This window comes from Rhinolophus hipposideros, assembly GCF_964194185.1.
Source record: "Rhinolophus hipposideros genome assembly, chromosome: 5".
Lineage (NCBI taxonomy): Eukaryota > Metazoa > Chordata > Mammalia > Chiroptera > Rhinolophidae > Rhinolophus > Rhinolophus hipposideros.
The window spans coordinates 24,881,756-24,894,131 of NC_138051.1; the positions used below are offsets into that span (position 1 = coordinate 24,881,756).

Here is a 12,376-nt window from a genome sequence, read left to right on the forward strand (position 1 = left end):
TATAGTGCTTAGGGAGATAAAAAAAATATGGTTCAGGACTCACAAGTACAAAGGCCCCTTTTAAACACCCAAAGCTTTCATCTGAAACCCCAAATGCCTAAGACCAGATAGAAATGAAATAGATTATCATTCACAAGACTTGCAGCCCAACCGTAAACCAGCTTACTTGCTGCTCGAAAGTGATCTCCACCGACCTTTAGATCACCCCCCCAAAAAAAAATTAGTCTTCTGTGGATAAAGATAACATAAACCAGCTTTTTTTACATTACCAAATTTTTTTTTGCATAAGCAATGAATATCATTTAAATATGTGTGTATATGTGTATTTACATATATGTATATTTTATACAATAAAAATAATAAAAGATAAGTTTGACTAAAAAACTACAAGAAAAAAATATTGACAATGGAAACAAGCCCAGATCCAAATACTGGAATCATCAGATGTATATAGACTTTAAATACTTGTTATTCAATAAAGAGATATATGGAAATTCCAAGCATAAAATAATCGAAATTAACATTTTCACTGCAATGTTCGCCTATAGTTGAATGATATTTCCATATTGCTGACTGCGGTGTTCAACTTTACCCCATGAGCTCAGTGTTCCAGAAAATAGATTTACATTTTTCTATATTTCTTGTGTTTTTTTCAAAAATGAATCATAATAGGAATTTTTTGTACTTTATAGTAAACGTTTATTTTAATAATATGTAGCACCTTAACTCTATTTACTTAAAAATATAAATACTTTAATTATTTCCTGTGGAAATGTGTGGATTTTTGACACATTTTGGAGAACAAACTTGAAATCAATTAGCGCCGTGAAAAGGTTAAGAAATGTACAGATAGGCCTAATAACACTGATATGCAGTAACATATGTTTAGAATTAACCAGAATTAACTAGTAAGTCATATTCCAGAAAGAGATAAGAGATATAATGAACAAAAGCCACATTTAAATAGGCTGAGAGTTTCCCAAAATGATGAAAAAATTTAAGTCACAGATTCAAGAAGTGCTATAATGAAGCAGGATAACCAGATAGCTCTTATTGTAAAATTAAGGAAAAATAGTAACAAGAAAAGTACGTTAAAAGTAATTACAAAAAAGGCATATTGCTTTCAATAGAGTGACAAAGTGACTTAGACATGACTTCAGAAATGGAAGCCAACTGTCAACTGGAATTCTACACACAATGAATATATCCTTTACTATAAAGAAAAAAAAAGACATTTCAGAAAAGCAAAGAATGAGGTATTTTTCTATATCAGATATATACTAAAGGAAATAATGATATTCTTCAGGCAAAAGAAAACTTATTCTATACGTACAGACACAGAAATTCAGAAACAAACATCATTTTAGGGAAGGATAAAAATATGTGAATAAACCTAAATGAATATTGACTATATAAACAAACAAACAAAAAATGCTGTAATGTAAAACTTAAAATAAAAATCAACAAAAACTACCTAATAATATATATATCAAAAGTATTCTAAGATCTTCATAGTTTAAGAAAAGTGATTAAAATATTACTTTATATGAGACATTAATAAGTCAAGAAATCATGTAATAATTTTAGGGGTAAAATGAAAATATGCCAAAACCAATAGGACAACAATGGGGCAAATGAAAGAACAAAATGCTTAATTGAAAAGAAGGCAAGTAAAAAGAACACAAAGTACATATATAACACATGGAAAAAATAGCAAGATGGTATATTAAAATGTAAATATCTTTAGCGAAGTGTAAATGATTTTAATATTGCAATTAAGGAAAATGTGCAAAATGAATTTTAAAAATATTTAAGTACTCTTAACAAAAAAATATGTAAGGATACAGAAAGTCTAAAAAAAAAAGAAAAATCTCTATTATGCAACACAACCCAAAGAAAGCTAGTGTAGCTATACCAATATGAGATAAACACATTTTATGCAAGAATGAGTACTAGGGATAAAGAAATACTTTCCATAATGAAAAGGGAGCACCATACAAGGCATATATGGCATTTTTAAATTTGTATGATATAATAGGAAGAAATATTAAAGAAATACATGAATCCATAATCATTTAGGAATTTTACCCACTTCTCATATTAATTATTGAGAGAAATAGAAAAAATAAGTAAAAATTTAGAAGATTTAAATTCCTCTATTAGAATTTTTGACCTAATATATACAGAGCATTGCATTTAATAACTTCTTTTGATGTGTAAATTTAATATTTATTCAAATGAGCCATATGTTGTCCCATAAAGCAAGTCTTGACAAATTTTAAAGGATTGAAATAATACATTTTCTGACACAAGTTGAATTAAGCTATAAATCAATTAGAAATGACAACTTAAAAATCCCTTGATGTTTTAAAGTCAGGCAATCTATTTCTAAATAATTCATAAGTCACAAAATAAATTTCAATGAAAATTAGAACACATTTTTAAATGAATAAGAATAAAAATATGACATATTGAAAATCAAGAAAATTTATAACCTTAATGGTACATATTAAAAAGGAAAAAGAAAGGCTAAATTTAATAATCTAAATACCTGAATCAACAATTCAAAACAGAATAAGGTGAAGAAACTTAACAAAAAGAAGTTGGAAACCAAACAGTAAACCAAATACAATAAAAATAGAAGCCATGTGAAAAATTAAGATATTAACAGGAAGGGTACATTATGAAAGAATCAGACAATCAAGGAGATTTTTAAAAAGTTGTCTCCTGTTAAGGAAAATAAAATCACTAATTTGAAAACCTTAGGGGTGGGGAGGGGATAGAGGGGGAGAGGACAGAGAAATATGAATGGGGGGAAAATCCGTAATTTATTTAAGGCTATCTCCAAGTAGCTGTAGAAAACATCGTTGTAATAGTAACATATTGGACATTTCCCTTTAGATACTGGGAAAATATTATATCTTCTGTTATCAATTTTGTTCAACATTATATATGAAAATATAGCTAGTGAAAAGGCAAAGAAGGAAAAGAAAGTAACAACTTGAAGTGAATTCCAGTAAAGATGGTGAGTAGGCAAATGCTGGGCTTGCCTCCTCTCATCACTACCTCAAAATTATAAACTACAGAACAACCATCATTAAGAATCACCTAGAGTCTAGCTGAACAGAAGTCCTATAACTAAGGAGATACTTAAGAAGAAACCACCTCAAGACTGGTAGAAGAGGCAGAGACATGGAATAGGAATAATCCTTACCCATGTGTGGAAAATCAGGAGGCATATCTCAGATGTGGAGGTCCCCTTTGATGAGTGAGATGTTCCAGCCCCACACAAGGCTCACTGGCCCAGGTTCCAGTGCTGGAAAAAGAAGTCCCTATAGTTTCTGGCTATGAAAACCAGCAGAGATTGAAGCCGAGTGAGACAGAAGGTGGCTGGAGTCCCAGATGTTTTTCTTAAAAAGAATTGTGCACAGACTTAGTTAATGATGGAGTCACTCTAAGCTCCAGTGCTGGGGCAGCAGCTTGAAAAATGCCAGGGACACATGAGGAGGAACTGAATTGTCTGGCTACAGGGCTTGGGCTAGCAGGGCAGCTTTTCTCCGAGAGAGAAGTGCAGGCAGAAGCCATTGTTCCTTTGTTGTGCCCTCTCTCCACCCAGCCTGCACACTCAGGCGAGTGCCATATCTGAGTCTCCATCAACCCGGCAACATTCTTCACCACACCCCAGTGATTCCATGAGATCCAGCCCCTCCCCATTTGTGGCCACCCAAGCTGCTTCCAGTGGCTTCTTCATGCTAATGGCCTGTGTTGACTCATGCTATGGACTTTTCAAAAATCTCTCAAAGGTTCACAAACCACAAACAAGCAACTGATGAACTCTGTGTGCCCCATACCTCTTGCTAAGCAGCCCCAAGATCAGCAGTAGCAGTAGTTGGTGTTGGTTTGCAGTTCATTCTTTCCCAGGCACCTCCAAGCACAGCCAAGTGGCAACCATCTGCAGATCACTTTGTATGTAATCCCAAGTGGTCCTGGGAAGGGCACAGACAATGGCTGAACTTAGCTTGCAACAGAGGCTCCCCAACAGGCCCCAGAAACGACATGCCTGGTGGTCAACTTCATACCATACCAGACTACCACGGAACCACCTCCACAAATGACATACCCAAAGGGCAGACTGGGCAGACACCACAGCACCACTAAAGAGAACCCTACACTGTAGGGTCAGCCCCTGAACAACAGCTCCTCCAATGTAGACACAGCAAGTCCTCACAATCAATCTGCCTGAGGGTCAATCCCGCCCATTGATGTTCAAACAGTAATCAAAGCTCATCTACAACAGAAGGGCACACACAACCCACAAAAGGGATACACCCGGAGCTCCTGACTCAAGTGACGTGGGAAACTGTGCCACTAGGCTCCACAGGGCACTAACTACATAAGGACACTCTACTAAGCTGGAGAAACACAGCAGCCCTACCTACTACAAATGAAAGAAGAAAACCAAGCTCCAGGAAAAGAACTAACAAAATGGAGACAAGCAATCTACTGGACACAGAAGTCAAAAGACTGATTATAAGGATACTCACTGATCTCAGGGAGAACTTCAAAAAAGAGATAGGAAACATAAGGTAGAGAGAGAATATATAAAAAAGAACCCAGTCAGAAACAAAGAATGCAATAACTAAAATAAATAATATATTAGAAGGAATCAACAATAGATTAGAGAAAGCAGAGGATCGAATCAGAAATTTGGAAGACAAGGTAGCAGAAAACCTCAATCAGAAAAGAAAAAAAAAAGAATATTTTAGAGGCCTCAAGTGTACTGCTATTCACATCACAGGGGTACCAGAGGGAGAAGAGAGTAAGCGAGGGACTAAAAACTTAGTTTAAGAAATAATGATGAAAAACTCTCCTGAACTGGTGAAGGGAATAGACATACAAGCTCAGAATAGACAGTCCCAAACAAGATGAACCCAAAGAGGCCCACACCAAGACACATCATAATTTAAATGCCAAAGTTAAAGACAAAGAGAGAATATTAAAAGCAAGAGAAGAGCCGTTAGTAGCCTGCAAGGGAGCCCCCATAAAACTGTCAGCTTTTTGCTCAAGAGAAACTCTGCAGGCCAGAAGGGATTGGCATGAAATAGTCAGTGATGAAAATCAAGGACCAAGATTACCCAGAAAAGCTATCATTTAGAATCGAAGTACAGTTAAAGAGATTCCCAGAGAAGAAAAAGCTAAAGGAGTTCATCACCACCAAAACTGTATTACAAGAAATGTTAAAGAGACTTCATTAAGATAAAGAAGGAAAAAAAAAATTAAAAAAATATGAATAATGAAATGGCAATAACTATATATCTACCAACAATTTATTTATTTTCTTTTAATAAAAATGTTTTCTTTGTCACAGCAAAAAAGTATGTATTTATAAGATTGTCAGAAGGGATAAGCTATTTCCAACATTATACACTTTATGGAGCCCCCAAAAGACAAATTATCACTCAAGATAATAAAATCCACTGAAAAGTTCACAAGCAAAATGTTTCACCTACATAGTTAGTTTCTGGCAGACTTTTCTAGAAGTGCTTGCTGGCTGACCCAAGGTGTTTGAATAAAGACAATGCCATCTTACTGTAACTTTCATACAGGTACTCTTGGAAACAGCTTACCCCCTACCCCTCGCCTTGGGGTAAAAGTGGCTTCTTAGATATGCAAGAATTCAAGCTGTATTCAGGCCACTTTCCAGAATTCTTTAGTGTGGACCTTAGGGCACTGCATCTCACACAAGCTGATGGGAACCATTTGGACACTTGATTTGTTGTGGGTCACCACCACTCCTAGCTCATTTTCAGCAGTGGTCAGGAGGTAGTTGGACTGTGCATCACCTAGGGAGATCACTTTGGCCAAGACAATGTCACCTGGGTGGAAACTCTTATAAATTTCAACCTTGTCTTTGTCAGTAGCTCGGGCATCTTCCTTGTGAATAGTTCCTTGGAAAAAGTTATTAAGTGGTGTGGACCCCAAATACAGGATGTGTACTTTGGCAAAGCATAAATTGATGCTAGACACCTTACAGGTTACAATAGCCTCCATATCTGGCAGTAACTGGGACTGCTTCTTTCATCACAGACAGGGCAGGAAGTGCACCATTCTCGCTGCTCTTCATCATGCAGCCAGTATAGCCATGCTGGGTGTAGGAGCTGCTGCCCCAGCTGGCCTCCTCCAAATTACACAGATGTTTGTTGGGGATGCAGTACCTCATGGGTGGTGCCACGACTGCCTCTATCAACAATTATTTTAAACATAAATGGATTAAATGGAATAGATAAGAACACAAGTCCCTTACATAAGCTGCCTACAAGATATTCACTTCAGATTGAAAGACACATACAGACTGAAAGTAAAGAGACAGAAAAAATATATTTTATGAAAATGAAGACAACAACAACAACAACAATACTGGGGTAGCAATACTCATACCAGACAAAATAGACTTTAAAACAAAGGTTATAACAAGAGACTAAGAAGGACCCAGTAATCCCACTTCTGGGTATTTATCCAAGGAAACCTAAAGCACTACTTCCAAGAGACATGTGTATCTATACGTTCATTGCAGCATTATTTATAATTGCCAAGATATGGAGGTGACCTGGATGTCCATCAATGGATGAATCAATAAAGAAGAGCTGGTACATATACACAACAGAATATTACTCAGCAATGAAAAAGAATGAAGTGTTGTCATCTCTAACAACGTGGATTAACCTAGAGGGTATTGTGGTGACTGGAATAAGTCAGAGAAAGACAAATGTCATATTTTACTTATATGTGGAATCTAAAGAACAAAATAAATGAACAAACAAAACAGAAACAAACTCATAGATACAGAGAACATGTTGATGGTTGACAGAGGGAGGGGGTTTGGTGTGAGGGTGAAAAAGGGAAGGGTTTAAGAAGCACCGATTGCATAAGGAATATAGTCAATAATATAACTAAGCCTGATATCAGACGGGTATGAGATTTACTGGGATAGTCGCTTCATATTATAAGTTATATAACTGTCTAATCACTATATTGTACATATGAAACTAATATATTATTGTATGTCAACAGTAATTGAAAAATAAAAGTATTATTAAAAATATTTTTAATGAAACTCATTTTAAGAGAAAATATTAAAAATTTACAGATAAATTATTTTATATATAAATAGATTTACAAGGTAGCTATCTATAAGATAATAGAAATTGATTGTATTTCCATTTACCAGGAAAAGGTAGCTTAAAAAATAAAATTTGAGAAAAGATGCCACTAACAATAAAATCAGAAATAACAATTATACAGGAATTAATGTACTAGATAGAGTACAAAACCTCAAAACATAAACCTATCAAGCGTTATGTAGTAATTTTTGAAAATTAGGATATTAATTACTTGGAAAGGTAGAAGAAAATTCTCCTGAGAAGGAGTTGAGAGGGATTCTTGGTTGATAGTAACTTTTAATTTTCTGACCTGGGTGGTTGTTACTTATGTTTACTGCAACTTATAGTCCACTTTTCTTTTTATTTTTGATATCCACTAAAATGTTTATTGTGTGATGTCATTAAGATATATATTTATAATTTGTCTTTTTATATGCATGTGAACTACTAATAAGACATTTATTAAAAAGAAAATTAATAAGTAATGATAAATTTTATTAAAACGTTTTATGATTTGTATATCCTATATCTCTTGACATGCCGTCTATATTTGATTTTCTTACTTGAATACTTTCTTTAAAAATTTTTCACTATATGTTTTCTATACCAAGTCAGTTGAGGCTGAGTGTGCCTACAAGTATTTTTTTAATATTCTCAATGTTCAATAGCATTTTAGTTGATGTGAAATTCTACATCAGAGTTGTTTTCCTTCAATACTTCAATAACATCCCATTATCTTCTTGCAACCAGGTTGCAGGTATTAAAATTTGATATAAAGCTTATTTTCAGTTTTCTGTAGGTGATCTGCTCTTGTTCTTCTGTTGTTAGCATTTTGTTTTGACTTAACCTAATTTACGTAACTACGAAGAGCACGTTATTTTCAGAGCACACAGGATGTTGTATACAATAAAATGACCATATGCTGGTCATATGGCAAGTCGAAATAAATTTCAAGATATTTAAATCATTCACATATGTCTTTTAGCCAAAATACCTGAAGTAACCACCATATTTTATTTCTTTGTTTCAAATTCTGCAGAGTATAAATATATAATTTCTGATAAATGTCAAGTAGTGTTAAATTGGTCTATTACTCTTTTTTGTCCTTTTTGTATAATAGCCCTTATTGCTTTTGTTTTGTTTTCTACTGTTTTTTTTTGTTGTTGTTTTGTTTTTGATTTTTTTCTTTTGTTTTTTTAGCAAGCATATTTATACTTGTTTCTAAAGTACTAATTGATCAAACTAATATATTTAATGATTGTGTCCATTTTTCATCATTTCCTCAATCTAGTTGACATTGATAGTTCATTTTTTCTGGTAGTTACATTTACCCTGTTTTAGAGAGTAATGAAGAAAAAGAGTAAAGAACAGACGAGAATTTTGCAATACAGGAATCAAATAATGAAGTTAGAAAAAGATGGTGACTACAGAAATGTAGACAAGCATGATGATTGTCAACACAGTGCTGATATTTTACAATTTAGTCATTAATCAAAAAGAAGTTATGAAAGGAGCAATAAAAATAAATTAAGAAAATATTAATGTAATCTTAAATTTGACATTGGATTTCTAAACCAATGAGGATAACATTTTTTTATAATGAGAAGTGAAGAAGAGATGAATTTGGGTGGATAAAGTGACTTTACAGGGGACTTGGAAAGACGGAGCTGTATGGAATGTCATCCAGATACAATTAGAGAAATAAAATGAGCTAGTGAATGAACATAATAAAAACTTCAAAAACTGTAAGCTGTCCACTGCAAAGAAAAGTCAACTAGATATCCTGTCACCAAAAAAGCTGCATTTGAGAAAAAGAAAGGACTGCAATCTGGACATGCAGCATGATGAAGCCACATGGAAGTTCTGCCAGGACAAAGATGAAGGAAGTATTTTATAGAGGGGAAAAGGATGTTAAGGGATGGGCTTGTTGCAACCATAGTTGTCCATTGTAAATATAGAGTTCTTCTCTGAGGGCTCTCGGGAGAACATATGGTATAAAAGCTCCTCTTGCAAGCCCTCCCAATTCCTGTCTAGGTTAAGTTCTCTGTCATAATGACAATTTTCACAAAACAAAACTGGAAAGCTGTAATGTCACAGAACACAAAACAATATTTCAATGAATGTTGACTATAGCAAAAAAGTTATGAACATACAGAAAAAAATGATTTTGTACAATAATAGTTATTTTCTAGTTTATTGATTATTTCTGATCAAGAACAATAATTTGGATACGTTGTTACATTTTGGTAAATACTTTTCCTTGTAAGTAATTTTTTTTCCTTTTCTTTTTTTTACATTTTAATCAAGGTGAGATAACTATAATAATTCTTAAATCACCTCCTCTTAATTTTGGTCTACTCAATTATTTTTAAAGTCAAACTTCTTTTGAGTTCTACATATATCATCTAATTATTACTGGGGGGCGTCCATATACTATTGATAACCCTATTATAAATTATCTCTTTTGAAAGTTTGCTAGAACACATTCATGGATGTTATTTCTTTTGTTACCACATCACACCTCTGAAATTATATACCAAGAGATAGAGTTGTACACATGTAAATAAGAAAACAATGTATAAGTATTAGTCTGAGAAGGAAATTTGCAAGGAACTATATCTATCTGTTATTGTTTATTAAACAAGAAAATTAAAAGGTAAAATAAATTTAATGAAATCATTGTTTACATATTACTAGGAGACAATTGGGAATGGGGAAAAATACTTGAAAAATAAAGACTCAAAATTTTGAGCTGGTCTATATTATGAGATTGGGAAAATGTCATTACCAAGAATATTTTAGGTGGATTTTCAATAACTGAAATGAGGTACCACCAGAAAAAAGTGAAGAAAGCAGACAAAATATAGGTAATGAATAAAAATTACATGATTCAAAGTTAAATGTAACTTGGATAATGATATTAGACAAGTGGAACTGAATTATAGAACTTGTAAAATAGAATGCAAGGAAAAACAGATAAAACAGGCACAAATAACTTACTGTAACATTTTAATATTAAATGAAAGGAATAAAGAATAAGAAAAGTTAAAGAAAGAAATATTCTTATGAGACTTCATTTCAGGACACATAGAGACTAAACACGTCAGAGAAATGTTTACCATATGATTGCTCTTACCTGTAAGTCTCATCGATCAGCAAGTACAGTAAAGGAATATTTGCAGAAGAAATTGCACAAGTCATTTAACAGAAAAATTAAACTTGTAGCTACTGATGGGTTTATAGAAAAGGAAGTCTTGAGTAATATAAAGTTACTGTGGAATGCACATGTAAATGTATATGTGTTGGTAAAATTTGAAAGGAGTGAATCATATTTGATAATTTTAATAACTGCTTTGGGAAGACTGTTTTATGTAGGAAAATAAAATATAAGATAAAGGACTAACACGGTAAAATGTGAAACACAAAAAACAAAATTGCATATAAATAATTATAAAAAGAAAACAATGAATTCATCTAGGAAGTAGGGAGGAAGGCAATTTGAGAGGGATATTTTAAAAAATAGAGAATACATGGACTGGGAGAGAGAGAAACCAGGTTAGACAGAACCTAAATAAATTTGGAAACCAGAGAGTAAAAAACTGAGACATATATGAAAGAAAATATCATACAACAACTGAAAACTATACCTTATATGATAAAATACACAATCATTTTATTCAAAATGTAAGAATATCCACATTAATCAGAAAAGAAAAAGAAATAAAAGGCATGCAAATCAGAAATGAAGAAGTAAAACTTTCATTATTGGTAGATGACATAATATTCTCTACATAAAACCCTAAAGACTCCACCAAACTATTAGAACAAATGAATGAATTCAGTAAAGTGGCAGGATAGGGAGCACAGAAATATGTTGAATATCTGTACACCAATAATGGACAATCAGAAGGAGAAACTAAGAAAACAATCCCATTTGCAGTTGCCTCAAAAACGCCTAAAATATGGAGGAATAAATTTTACTAAAGACATGAGAGACCTGTACTTTGAAGACTATAAAAGACATTGAAGAAAGAAAGCCAAGAAACAAATAAAGGGAAAGATACACCTTGGTCATGGATTGGAAAGCTTAATATTGTTAAAATGCTCTTATTTCCTCAAGCAACATACAAATTCAATGCAGTCCCTATTAAAATACCGATGTCATTCTTCTCTGAGTTAGAAAATTTATATGGAACAAAAAGTCCTGAATAGCCAAAGTAACCTTGAGAAAGAACTAAGTGGGAGGTATCATGCTCCCTGATATCAACCTATACCATATAAAGCTACCATAATCAAAACAAAATGGTACTAGTATAAAAACAGATATATAGATCAATGGAATAGAATAGAGAACCCAAATAAATCCTTGCTTATATGGGAAGTTAACCTATGACAAAAGAGTCAAGGATTTATAATGGCAGTAAAGACAGTGTCTTCAGAATGTGGTGTTGAGAAAACTGGACAGATACAGGCAAAAAATTAAGTTGGACCACTTTCTAACACCATATACAAAAATAAACTAACAATTTATTAAAGATTTAGATGTAAGACTGAAAGCCATAAAACTAGAAGAAAATGTAGGCAGTAAACTCTTTGACATCATTCTTAGCAATATATGTTTGGAAATGTCTCCTTGGGCAAGGGAAACAAAAGAAAAATTAAACAAGTGGAACTATCAAATTAAAGAGGTTTTGTGCAGTGAACAAAACCATCAACAAAAGGAAAAGACAACCTACTGAATGTGAGAAGATATTTGCAAATGATACATCTAATAAGGGGTAAATAACCCCTTATTAAATATATAAAGACCTCATACAACTCAAATTAAATATATAAGGACCTTATTAATAATATAAAATATATAAGGACCTCATACAGCTCAACACCAAAAAAAGAACACATACAATTCAATTAAAAAATGGGCAGAGACCTGAATAGATATTTCTCCAGAGAGGACATATAGATGGCCAACATACATATGACAAGGTGTATACACACACACACACACACACACACACACACACACACACGAATGTTATTCAGCAATAAAAAAGAAGGAAATCTTGTCATTCGTGACAACATGGATGAACCTAGAGGGTATTATGAAATAAGTCACACAGAGAAAGACAAAGACTGTATGATTGCACTTATATATTTGTGGAATCTTAAAAATGAATAACAAAATAGAAACATACCCATAGATACAGAGAACAAGC

The 12,376-nt window shown here is 33.1% G+C and overlaps 1 protein-coding gene across 2 annotated transcripts; it reads right to left on the reverse strand.

The window, feature by feature from the left end:
* Positions 1 to 5,688: 5,688 nt before the first annotated feature.
* On the reverse strand, positions 5,689 to 6,220 carry LOC308497711 (exosome complex component CSL4-like; the record flags this gene model as incomplete). Of its 2 annotated transcripts, none has more annotated exons than XM_081048701.1 (2): positions 5,689 to 5,909; positions 6,106 to 6,220. In XM_081048701.1, the coding sequence occupies 2 exons, from the start codon at positions 6,218 to 6,220 to the stop codon at positions 5,689 to 5,691; spliced, it is 336 nt and encodes a 111-aa protein (XP_080904827.1). The 2 variants fall into 2 exon arrangements, with proteins under 2 accessions (XP_080904827.1, XP_080904826.1); XM_081048700.1 differs by having other exon boundaries at positions 5,689 to 6,027; positions 6,101 to 6,220.
* Between the last annotated feature and the right edge of the window lie 6,156 nt (positions 6,221 to 12,376).